At 58.8% G+C, this 12528-nt stretch overlaps 2 protein-coding genes across 2 annotated transcripts in view; one reads left to right on the top strand and one right to left on the bottom strand.

Annotated features, from left to right (window-relative positions):
• Positions 1-7272, top strand: part of NAV1 (neuron navigator 1) — a 136411-nt gene extending 129139 nt beyond the window's left edge. Inside the window, exons 26-32 of the mRNA XM_090263256.1 lie at positions 734-969; positions 1549-1703; positions 1796-1867; positions 2305-2501; positions 2920-3038; positions 4259-4456; positions 5730-7272. Coding sequence (XP_090119382.1) covers positions 734-969; positions 1549-1703; positions 1796-1867; positions 2305-2501; positions 2920-3038; positions 4259-4456; positions 5730-5825 — 1073 coding nt within the window. The 3' untranslated portion in view covers positions 5826-7272. The remainder of the gene's footprint in view (positions 1-733; positions 970-1548; positions 1704-1795; positions 1868-2304; positions 2502-2919; positions 3039-4258; positions 4457-5729) is intronic.
• TNNT2 (troponin T2, cardiac type) overlaps positions 1-12528 on the bottom strand; it is a 323809-nt gene that overhangs the window by 222354 nt on the left and 88927 nt on the right. The gene's annotated exons all lie outside the window — the stretch shown is intronic.

The following is a 12528-nucleotide window of genomic DNA, read 5'->3' as shown; positions in this document are numbered from 1 at the left end:
GAAGGGAAGGGGGGAGAGATAGATTAGTGTGTGGTTGCCTCTTGTGTGCCCCCAACTGAGGACCTGGCCCCCAACCCAGGCATGTGCCCTGACTGGGAATCGAACCAGCGACCCTTTGGTTCACAGGCTGGTGCTCAGTCCTCTGAGCCACAGCAGCCAGGGCGGAAAATGTTTTCTTAATGTTACGTTGTTGCGGACGTGTCCTTTGTAGTTAGGCCTGTGACTGAAACCGCGTTTTCCTGTCCTGATTCCCTGAATGAGACGGTGTAACAGTTACATGACATTTACATTGTATCGGGTGTCCCAAGTATCCAGAGATGATTCGAAGTGCACAGGAGGGTGTGCGTAGGTCACATGCAAACACTGCATCACCTACACAGGGACTTGAGCATCCTCACGTTTGGTATCCTCGAGGGGGAGGGGGTGGGGGGGTAGGCGGGTCCGAGAGGCTGATATCCTGCAGATATCAGGCACCGAAGGTCGATGCGTGTGAGATATTTTAGGCCCAGCCCTGACTCTTGTTCCCAGGGAAGCTTTTGCCATGTCACCCCTGTACCTGTAGCTTACAGCAGGTCCCTAAAAATACAATCCACGTGGGTCAACCCTCTGGGTTAGGGGCTCCCTGCAGGCCTTAGGGCGAGGGGCACTGAGCTTTTCCCCAGGGTCCTGGACAGAGAAGGAGGCGCCCACAGGAGCCCCAGGTGACCTCACGCTCTCTGGGGCTGGGGTTCAGGTCTGAAGGAGAAGTGCGTGGACAGCCTGGTGTTCGAGACCCTGATCCCCAAGCCCATGATGCAGCATTACATCAGCCTCCTGCTCAAGCACCGGCGCCTGGTCCTCTCCGGCCCCAGCGGCACGGGCAAGACCTACCTGACCAATCGGCTGGCCGAGTACCTGGTGGAGCGCTCCGGCCGCGAGGTCACCGAGGGCATCGTTAGCACCTTCAACATGCACCAGCAGTCTTGCAAGGTGGCCGCCTCCCCCCACCAGGCCTGGCCAGGCACCTGCCCCGCTGCCCATCCCGGCCTCTCCCTCCGTCTCCCTCTTGCCCCCCTCCCTGCTGCATCCTTTCTTCCCAGACCTCCATCCCCTGGCCTGCCAAGCTCCTCGAACGGACCGCTGCCTCAAGCACAGGCCCCTCATTCCCACCCCATCCCTTCCCTTCCTTCCCCTTCCCCCCACCTGTCTTCCCAGTGGGACCTGCTGACTTGGGGCTTTCTGGGAGGAGCCCTTCAGAACTAAGTGTTTCACACTGTGTGGTCTCCTGCCGGGCCCTGGTGTCTCTGACCTTGGCTCTCCCAGGCTGGGGAGTTCATGGTGCTGACCAGTGAGAATCCACTTTGGTTTCGCCACTTTGGGGCACCTTTGGTACCACTGCTTCAGAGGGGGGCTCTGGAGCCCCGGGACCACAGTTTGTCTGTGTGGCCTCTGCCCCCTGTCGGGGGCCGCTGTGCGGGGTGGGGAGCAGAGGCCCCTGCGGATGCTGAGCTGGCAGAGCCCCTCTGGGGCCGTGGCCTGGGCGCTGAGCCCCGCCTCCCGTTCCCGCAGGACCTGCAGCTGTATCTGTCCAACCTGGCCAACCAGATAGACCGGGACACGGGCGTCGGGGACGTCCCCCTGGTGATCCTGCTGGACGACCTGAGCGAGGCGGGCTCCATCAGCGAGCTGGTCAACGGGGCCCTCACGTGCAAGTACCACAAGTGGTGAGCTGGGGCGGGCGCAGGGCGCCGGGGGGCCGGCCGGCAGCCTGTGTCCACAGGGGCTGAGCGAGTCCTTCCGCTCTTCACTCCCGCAGCCCCTACATCATAGGCACCACGAACCAGCCCGTGAAGATGACACCCAACCATGGTTTGCACCTGAGCTTCAGGTGAGCGCCGCGGCCCTTGGGGGCCCTCCATCCTCCCCCCGAGTCTGTGAACTAGCTGTGCCCCAGGGCCCGGCCAGACAGCCATAGGCGGCAGGACAGACAACCCTGCAGAGCCGTCGGGGCTTAGGGGGAGGACAGGTGTGACCGCCGTGTCACTCACAGGGAGGGGAAGGGCTCTGGGGGGAGGGGAGGGAGGAGAGGCAGCCCGTTCGGGCCCTGTGCCCGCACACCCCCTCAGCTGGTTGTCCGAAGGGGGTCCCTGGTTCAGGAAGCAGCCCTGCCTGCCCGGGCAGCGGCCCCGGGGCCAGCCGACTCCAGCGGGACTTGGGAAGGAACCGAGCGGGCGTGCGTGGGAGGCCGGCGGGGGCAGGGACGGAGCCTGACGACGACCCCCCCCGCCGCTCTGAGCCCGCTGCCCCGTCCCTCCCCGGCGGCAGGATGCTGACCTTCTCCAACAACGTGGAGCCGGCCAACGGCTTCCTGGTCCGCTACCTGAGGAGGAAGCTGCTGGAGTCCGACAGCGACGTGAACGCCAACAGGGAGGAGCTGCTGCGGGTGCTGGACTGGGTGCCCCAGCTGTGGTACCACCTGCACACGTTCCTGGAGAAGCACAGCACCTCCGACTTCCTCATCGGTGCGGCCCCGCCCCGCCCTCCTCCCTGGGGCTCGGGACCAAGGCCTCAGGGTCCCTTAGCAAGCTTCTGAGCACAGGCAGCACCGCGCCTCGGGGGGCTCGCTTCCGCCCTCTGGACGCTAAGCCCCCTCCCTCATGTTTTCCCCACGATTCCCGGAAACCAGGAGGGGGGGCGCTTGGGGGTTTCGAAGCTTCCCCTCGCGCCCTCACCCGACCCCATCTTGGGAGGTGTCGTTCAGGAGGGTACCAGCCCGGCCGTCGGCACCTACAGCTCCAGGGCCGTCTCGGCCTCGCCCCACACTGACTTCCCGTCGTCCTTGGCTCATCCGAGCCCTCTGCTGGGTGTTAGGGAGCCAGAGAAGCGGGTCCCTGGGACAGGGGCTCCCGGTCCCCTTCACAGCCTTGCGCCTTTCCGCAGGCCCTTGCTTCTTCTTGTCCTGTCCCATTGGCATCGAGGACTTCCGGACCTGGTTCATAGACCTGTGGAACAACTCCATCATCCCCTACCTGCAGGAGGGGGCCAAGGACGGCATCAAGGTGAGCTCTGCTTCGTCCCCGAGGTCGGCCTGTCCTCTCCCAGAACAGTATTTCTTCAGCGTTAGAATCAGCTGCTGAGATGGGTTAGGTTCTCTTCCTGATGGGCAGACTGAGGCCCTGGGTGGGCAAGCCACCTCCAGCAAGAGGCGGAATGGGCGCTGCCCGGGGCCACGTGTCCACCGAACTCGGACGTCTTCAGGGATCACGGCAAATCCAGAAATGGTGGCTCTAAGAATTAAAGCCCTGTGGCTGCCTTAGCTCATTACTGACAGACACATCGCTCTGGCCACCTTACTTCTCAACACCCTCGTGTGAAAAAGGCAAATCACCGGGCGGTCCCGAAGGCAACGAGCTGTGCGGAGAGGCTTCTGAGCGTCAGAAGGAAAACTGTGCAGAAGGAAGGTGTCTTTTTTCCTTTAAAACGCTTCAGTTTTTGTAGCCTGTGAGTTAGGGCACGGTGACCACACTAGTCCCTCCCTGCTATCTCCCACGATGGCGCTCTGGCTGGACCCTTCCGTCACCTATTGTCTGTAAAAAGTCATTGTTATTGTGACAGCTCTCCTGGGGGTGCGGTAAGTTTCTAGAGACCTTGTCTAGCAGACTAATGCCGGAAGTCATTGTTTCATTTAATTCCACACGAGTATTTGTAGTTTCCCCATTCAAAAGCATTTTTTACCCTGACGACCTCCGGTTTCGAGCAAGTCAACAAATTTTAAAGGTATTATTACTAAAGTAGAAGAGTCTCCTACTTGAGAAGTAAAATCATGAGGCTGTAAGATTTGTACATGTTATTTTTTAAAAGATTTTATTTTATTTATTTTTAGAGAGAGGGGAAGGGAGGAAGAAAGAGAGGGAGAGAAACATCAGTGTGTGGTTGCCTCTTGTGTGCCTCTAACTGGGGACCTGGCCCGCAACCCAGACATGTGCCCTGACTGGGAATCAAACCGGCAACCCTTTGGTTCGCATGCCAGTGCTCAGTCCACTGAGCCACACCAGCCAGGGTTGTACATGTTAAGTTTTAACACCATCTGCCAAGTTATCCTCCAAAATGCTTTTACTGATTTACACCCACTTACGTCCCTGGTTGGGAAACACAAAGGGGGTGCCCTGGACTCAGAGTGTCAGGATTTGCATCCGAGAAGTGCAGGCTCCCTTGGGGGCAGCACGACCAAGCCTCTCACCCATGGGCCCTTCTCCCCTAACCGCCCCCCTTCCTCCAGGTGCACGGACAGAAAGCCGCATGGGAGGACCCGGTCGAGTGGGTCCGGGACACGCTGCCCTGGCCATCGGCCCAGCAGGACCAGTCGAAGCTATACCACCTGCCCCCGCCCACTGTGGGCCCTCACAGCATCGCCTCGCCTCCCGAGGACAGGACCGTCAAGGACTGCACCCCGAGTTCCCTGGAGTCGGACCCTCTGGTGAGTGGGAGCCGCCTAGCCTAAGAGTGCCAGCATTACCGATAGCCCGAGGGGCAGGCTAGCGAGCGCCCACAAGGCCAGGGCCTGGATGCGGCCGGAGCCCTGGGGGCTGAGGCCTGTGCCCTTGCCCTGGCTTAAGTGGAGTGAAGCATTCTCGCAAGGCCCAGGGTCTCAGGTGGGTGCCAGGCCAGAAGTTCCACCAGATGCGTAGTGAACAGAGCTGCAGGCAGACACTTCAGCACAGTCTGCGGCTACCTGTCCTGTCTGCCAGCACCCGTGGACAGCATCTGTCCAGGCGCTTCGTGAACCTTGCAGGGAGCAGACCGAGGTGAGGGACAGACCAGGCGAAGCAGCAGCAGTGTCGCAGCCCAAGGGGATGGAACCTAGAGTACAGAAAATGTCCCCAAACACTGCCAAACGGAAGAGTGGACAGAGCTACAGACGGGCATCTGACCAGAGGGGAATGCAAGTGACCAGTGAAAACGTAGGGAGATCCCACCTCGCCAATAACTGGGCAAATGCAGGCAGAAATGGGGAGATGGCACGTCCTTGGCCAGCACTGTGCGTGGAAGGAAGCGCAGGTGTCCCACGCGATGGTGGGCGCGTCCACGAGGAAAGCCCTTTCAGAGGGTCCTGCGGCACATCCTGTGACCCACCAGTTTGACCTTCCGAGTCGGAAATTCTTCCACTGTGGTCACAAGATGTATTTATTTACATTTTGACTTTGTTGGAACCAGGTAGAAAATACTTTTAAGTTGGAAGGCTTGGGAGTCAGGTCAGTAGGGTGGAGAGCAGACGCAAAGGAGGGTCAACCAGGCTTCACTGAAATGAGGGTCATAGTCTTGAAGCAGCCACAGAACATAAGGGGCAAAAGGGACGGAGGGGAAGACCCTGCAGGGCTTAGATCTGACCTGAGCACTGGGGTCTGGGAGCCAGGAGGGCAGCCTGCAGGGACCCCAAGTCCCGCTGTGGGCTGATGCTCCTCATGGCATGGCCCACGCTCCTCCCAGCGTGAGCTGGCACACCCAGGCCTTCTGTCCTCTCCTGGAGGGTCAGTGCCTTACACACAGAGGCACCTCGTTCCATGTGTCACCTCATCCAAGTGTGGCACCTGCGGCCAAGACGCCCCCTGTGCACGTGGACAGCGAGGGCGGACGCAGTCACGGCTGCTCCTTATGAGCCACGTCTACACTCTGGGCTCTGAGTCCCGTACAAACCAAGGCCCAGACTCAGGTCCCCACGTTCATGCACCCCTCTCTTTGTCCCTCCCTAGATGGCTATGCTGCTGAAGCTTCAGGAGGCTGCCAATTACATTGAGTCTCCAGATCGAGAGACCATCCTGGACCCCAACCTCCAGGCGACGCTCTGAGGGTCCGGCGGCCCCTGCCACCCCGGATGGCAGGACGCTGCAGCAGCTCTGTTGGCTTCCCCTCGCCCCTCCCTCCCCGCGCGCTGGCTCTCCAGCGAGGCCACAGCGGGATGGGGAAAAGGCGCAGGAGGCGGCGGGTTCTCGGTGCTGCTCCTTGGAGAACTTCCCAGTAGGGACCAGTGGGATGGCATGTGGAACTGGTGTCCGTCCCCCACATACATGAATTCTCCTCCTCTCATGACTTTGGGGGAAAGATGAGGCTGGGTCTTTCTCCTTGATTTCTTGTCTCAGTGACAGACTCCTGGGCTTTCCAGGGAGGGTTCAGAAGCCACAGATGAGCCCGCAGTGGGTCCTCACCAGTTCTCAGGAGCAACTCTGAGAGAGACGGTCCCTGCGGGGACCCTGAGGGAGGCGGGAGCCCCCAGGACTTCTGGAGACCCCTCTCGACCCCATCGCCACTGCCAACAACACTCCCCCTGGAGATCTGGGTGGAGCCCAGACAAAGAAGCATGTGATTCTAAAAATGTTCTAATCAATCTGTAAAAGGTTTTAAAAAACAGAAAAGATGAATCTGGAGACGGGAACCAGGTGCCAGATAGAGAGAGCATTGGCCGCCCCGGGTAACAGGACAAGACAGCGGCCAGCCTGAGGAGTCCCCAGACCACAGAAATAACATGGCAGCCTGAGGAGAGAGGTGGCCAGCTCTGCCTCACACCCTCTGGTTCAACATGCATGGGAGTCAGAAAACCTCCTTTTTCTTTTTTTCTTTTTTGGTTTCTATTTTTTCTCCCATTTGCCTATTTATTTTCCTTTTTGGGTTTTTTTTTCTTCTTCTTCTTCTCTTCACATGGTCATCAGATGCTGGGGCAGCTCTTCCAGGGGCTGGTTCAGCTTTTCCAGCTGGGTTTTGTTGGGAGCATCTGACGCCATGTACTTGGCCTCAGCAAGGCACCTGCCACGCGTCCATCCCCAGCGTCCTTGGGACTCACGTGGGACACGCAGCCTTGGCTCAGCAGCAGTGGAAGGAGGGGGACTTGGGCTTCCCTTCTGAGAAAGCACACATTCTGTGCAGGTGCTCGGCTGCCAGTCTCCAGCATGAGAGCCTGACTCCCGTTGATGGAAGAGGGACTAAGAGGAAACCAGGACACTGGGACCACTCTGTCTAGTGCCCTATCTGGCCCACTTGATGGCACCCGCTTTGTCCAACAAATCCAAAGCTCGAGCTGGCCTTTCCTGTTTGTGTGTGACAAATGACAGACTCCCAATCAGAACACAAGGCTCAAAGGTCTGCCCCCCACGGGGACCCGCCTTTTGCCAAAGCCACCTGGAGGTCTGGCAGCCTACGTTCCTTCATTTGACAAGCACTGACTGAGCCGTTGGAAAGGAAGACAGGACTTGGGCCCTTAAACTCACAGTCCAGCAGGAAGTGCTCAACTCCCGCCCGCCACCTAAGCCTGCTGGGCCGTCTGAGAAACACAGCCAGAACCCAAGGAGCCAGCCATAAAGAAGCCTTTGCTGAGACGCACGGCACATTGTGGACAGGAGATCCAGGAACCCGTGATCATGGGCTGCAGGACGGCGGAACCTTGCGTCTTTCAAATGGGTAGTTGGCTTCCTGCCATTTCCGAGCTGCTAAGTGAGGCTGAAGCCTTAGAGCTCCGCAGACCAGGGCTCCGTGGTGGGCTCAGACCCCGGCGTTTGCTCCTCGGGCTCCTAAGCACAAGACCCTCTCAGAACCTCCAGGCACCCAGTCTCCTGGCCTGGATCCCTCTGTCCCACCAACTGAGGAATGGAAGCATCTGAGCCTTCATGTCAGAATATCTTCATTTAGGTCCAAAAGGCCGCCCGTTCTGTCCTCTGAGGAAATTTATGCTGTCACCTGGCCACTCCCAGGGGTGGTGGGGTCCTCGGTGTTGTAGACCATTGCTGCTGCCACTGCTGTGAAGACCCCCAACAACTCAGCTGTAACATCTGCAGTTCTGCGGTGGGAAGAGGCTGCTTGTCCCAGGATGGTGCTGACATCACTGCCTTAAGGTCCCTGCTGTGTGGACGGGGAGGCCCCAGTGCTGGAAGTTCTCACTGGGAAGGAAGACTGGGTGGCCCTCCTCTGAACCTCGGCCCCCTGCCCCCGTCCTAGCTGTAGTCCCATGGCCGGGCTCAGACACTTAGTGCCCTCTCCATCGGTGGCTGAGCCCCTGACTGCCCTCTGGTGCTGCCCAGCCAGTGCCTTCTCGTGGGTGTTACTGGCTACTTGAGAAAAGGGAAGGGAGAACCCTTTCCTCCATTCCAACTGCCTCAGACCCCCCAGAGGGAGTCTTGTCTCCCTGGTAACCATGGGTACCACCGTGAACTTTATCCAGGTCCTCAGCAGGTGGATCCGGGAGGTCTCTTGCGTTACGAATTTTCTTCTGTTCGTGGGACCCACCACTGCCTGCTACTCTCAGCTGGGGGCTGCGTTGCGCCCAGGTCTCCAGCCGCTTTCCTCCAGGAGGTGCATTCCTGTCCAGCTGGGGACCCTGGCCGCGGGGTCTGGCCTCTCTCCGGGGAACCCCGGTTCTGCGGCCACGGCAGAGGGTGAGCCTCCTCATGGTGCTATAGCCGCCCATCCAGGCTTCTCTGAAGCAGAAAACCGGGGCTCCCCTCCTTGCCCCAGAATTCACAGCAAGAGCAAATCCATAACACTCCTACCTACGCACCTGCATCTGGCTGGAGCCCACTGGGATCCCCCCAAAAAACAAAAACTAGGTTCCGCAGCTCTATCCTCGACCCCCGGGCACCTTCAGGAGAATGCTGCCTATTTAACTGGAGTTTCTGCCCCCTCCTCCCTCCCAGCACCCCAGCTCCATTCCTGACCAAAGCTGGCTAGCAGATGATATGGCTCCATGCCCGACGTCACCCGGGGACAGCCACCCTCCAGGAGGGGCGCCTCCACAGAGTCCCTCTCACTTCCGGGTGAAGAAGACCAACCTGTTTCGTTCAGTGTGTCTGTTCCTCGAACCCTGCCAAGGCACTACCAATAAAATACTAGGAGATTGGAGGCTCATGCAGGACCCAGTGTGTGTGTGTGCGTGCGCACGCGTGTGCGTGCTGTTGCTGTTTCCTTTCTTCCGTGGCTTCCTAGGCTACTTTAATCATCTGTGCTTTGTGGCACCTCTGCGGTGCTTCTCTGTCTCTGAATCCTCCCACCACCGTCCTTTTCAGGGAGTCTGACCTTTGGGAAGCTGGAGGCTGCTGGGGAGGAAGGCTTGTCCAAAGCCCATGGGGAGGCCCGACCCCGCAGTCCTTCCTAGTTGGCATGCTGGCTCTCAGATTTCCAGCGTTCTAGCTCGTCTGTCTGTACCCCTCAAGGACTCCACACAAAAGAGCGATATTTTGGTTTCATTTCTTGCCATCTGGTTCTCCTGGTTTGCAAGACCTGTCCTTGTCTTTCCCTGCTCCCTGAGACAAGGGCCACCCTATTCCCATGCCCCCCACCACCACCATGTTCTGTGGTCTGAGAACGGTTTCCCGTAGTTTTCCAAAGAGTGGGAGAAAGCAGCCCCTTTTCCTCAGACACTGTGGCATCTGGGACAGCGCCATGGACAGAAACCCTGCGAATGAGTGCCGTTTGCCTGACCCAGTGCACCTGGTCCCCGGAGCCAGGATGAAGGGGAGACCCCATGAAACTTGAGGGAGGTCTCCTGTCTAGGGCAGCGGGTGGTTCTGTGCTAATCACACGTTTGCGCAGGGCTCAGGTGCAACATCACTCCGATCACCGTTAACCACCATGTTTCCCTCGCTCCCTCCTGGGCTCCACTAAGCTGCAGCTGATGAGTAGACCTCAAGCCAACCCCACTGCTGGGGTGAAAAGAGCTTTGGCCAAGGGCTCACCAGTGGAGATGGAAGTGGGGTCCACTCTTACGAAGACTAGTAACTGCTAACCAGCTCAGCTCATGGCTCCACTGTGGAGGCCGTAAGTTCACAGTGCTCTTAGGAACACTGTTCCAGAAGGCCAAAGCCTGAACACACTGCCCTTTTTCATGGAATCCACTTTCCATATATATGTACACATTCATGCGTCCTCAGGCAACCCGGTCGGGGACCTGTGGGGCCACCACGTGGCTCTCCCCTCCGCCAGGTTCTGTGTGTGCGCGTCGGCTCAGCCCAGTCCTGAGAAAGTAAACTTGGAAGACGGGTAGAGTCTCAAAGTGAAGACAGTGATCAAAATGTGGAAGCTTCAGGGAGACCAGCGCAGTGGAGAATGGAACCTGTGGATCCCCAGGTGAGGGCCCGGCTGTTCTGTTAGCAATCGTTCCCTGGAGAAGCTTCTGTGATGCCAGGGCTCACGGGGGTGAGTGAGTCCCCAGTTCCCCAATTTGACAGCTTTCACGTCTGGGAGCTTTGGTTCCCGGTGTGTGTTTTCAGACCAACAGCTTCTGGGAACTTGTTAGAAATGGAATTCGCAGGCGCCGTCTCAGACCTCCTGAACCCCAACTCTGGGCCAGCGCCCAGCAACCTGTGCTTGCACAAGCCTGCTGGCCATCGTGACGCACGCTGCGGTCTGAGCGGGGCTCTTAGAGGGAAAGCCGAGGGTCAGTCCTCCCACCGAGGAGGTCCTGGATGATGATCCAGCCTTCGACATTAATTTCAGAGTCCCCTTTCTTGTGCCTCCTTGTGTTTACTTTCCCTTTCCTTTGACACCAGAAGGGAAGGCATGTCTGCTTTTGGAGTGCTTGTGTCCTGCAAATTGAACACAACCTTCAGAGAAAGCTCACACGGCCCTGAAATTTGTACCTTGCCAGCTAAGGGGCTTCGACAGGCGAAGTGGTCCGAGGGCTGGCCCAGATTGCTGGGTGATTGGTGTCCGTTCTGAGCCCTTTTCGTGTGTGACTTAGGAAGGGCAGTGCTGGGAGGCCTGAACCCCTGACCAGAGCCCCCTCCCCCAGGGCAGCCAGCAAGTGTGGGGCCCCAGTGTCCCAGGAAGTCCCCTTCCCTTGCTCTGCTTGGCTCCCAGGACCGTGTCCAACATAACAGAGGGACAGTACTGGAAACTTCAGTCCCTGGGCTCATTCTTTCCTTTCTCCACGCCAGGACTTGGGCACGGAACGACTCAGCCATGGGGACAGGACAAAATCCTTGCGAAAAGGAACTGTGTCTTTTGAAACTCACAGACTGTAGTTGGTGGGGCCAAGGGGGCGACGAGGCGGTTGACACCGGGCTTTAAGTCGGTCAGTTCTCCGTGCGAGAGTCTGTGTTGTGGGCGGAGGACAGAGAAGCAGGCTAGTACTCAGCCTCTGGGCTTGGAACCTGGCCTTTGGGAGGAGGGACTAGAGCTGACGAAGGCGGTGAAGCCATTGTGTTCACGTCACACGCACCCGCCCCCATCCCTGGAAAGCCGGCAGTGGGGCCTTCGGTCACCTGTGGCCCTTCAGCCTCCCCCATTTCTCTGAGACTGAGGTGCGGGGTGTCAGGCAGGAGCCCCCACGTCCCCTCCAGTCTGGCTGCTGCCATGTAGTAGCTTCCATTTCTTAACCGTCTTTTTTTTTTTTAATAGAACAGTCTTTTAAAAAATGGATTCCAACCCCGGCTAGATGCCACCCCCCATCCTGCTTCAGGCAGCACCGTTCATGTGATGGACTCTGTTTCTCAAATGCATGACGATCCTCAGGGGGAAGATGGCGGGGTTTTTGCAACACTTTTAAAAATAATTTATTGGGCAGAAAACCCCAAACCAGGCCATGTGTGTGTCTGCGTGTTTGTTTTTTCTCTCATCTGACCCCCCCCCCTCACTCAACCCCCTTTATGTCTAAGGTAGAGAAAGCAAACTGAGTCTGGAAAGCAAAGCGATGTATATAATGCGGTAACAATCGTGGCGGGAGCTGGGCTGTCCCCATGGTCATTTGTTTTAAATCATAAATTGGTTGAAAATTACATCCGAGCCAGGGCCGCTGACGAGGCCCCCGAGCTGGGCCCTCTGTCCATCCGGCACGTCTCCTCCCAGCAGGACTCATCTTGCGTTTCAATAAAGTTCTCCTGATTCGTCCACGCGACCTCTAGCTCCCCGTCTGGTTTCTGTGCCCGTGCGAATGGTAGCCCAGCCCCTGGTCTGGAAGGTGACACCCCTGTGGCCACCTGCCTCTCGCGAAGGTAAAAGCACCTGCTCCGGGCTGCCTGATCCCTTTGGGTGGGGGGCGGGGGGCTCCTGCTTGCACACTGTGGACCTCGCACCCTTCGCCAGACCCCGACCCGCCCAGCCCAGGGGCGGGGTCCCTCAAGCCTTCCACCCACCGCCCCAGCAATGAAACGTGCCGGCCCCTGGGCATTGCTGCGTGGTCTTGGGGCAAAAGCGGACCAATGGGAACAGAAGCTGGTCTAGCGGAGCCCAGCTTCCGGCCACCGGCAGAAGAGCAAGTCCCACAGGGCCCGTGTGGGGCTTCAGGGTCCTGCACGCACTGCCCTGGGACGGCTGGGGGAACACGAGTCACCGCTCCCCCGCCCCCAACACGGGAGGTGGCAAATGCGCTTGGAGTCGCTGGGTGGGAAGAGGGTTCAGGCGGTGGCTGTCATCGGCTCAGCGTCCACAGCTCCAGGCCCGGCAAGGCCTTGCCAGCGGTTTCCTCCGCCGCGCGGGACGAGAGTCGGGGCTCCTGGAAGCCTTGCTAGGAAACTCCCGGGCCTCCGCGCTCCGGAACCTCCCCCAACCCCAACACTATACTCCCTCCGT

Source organism: Furipterus horrens, unplaced genomic scaffold (genome assembly GCF_987537825.1).
Source record: "Furipterus horrens unplaced genomic scaffold, mFurHor1.1.pri manual_scaffold_15, whole genome shotgun sequence".
NCBI classification, from domain to species: domain Eukaryota; kingdom Metazoa; phylum Chordata; class Mammalia; order Chiroptera; family Furipteridae; genus Furipterus; species Furipterus horrens.
Note: the sequence above shows the minus strand (reverse complement) of the source record. Positions and strands in the feature narration are given on the sequence as shown.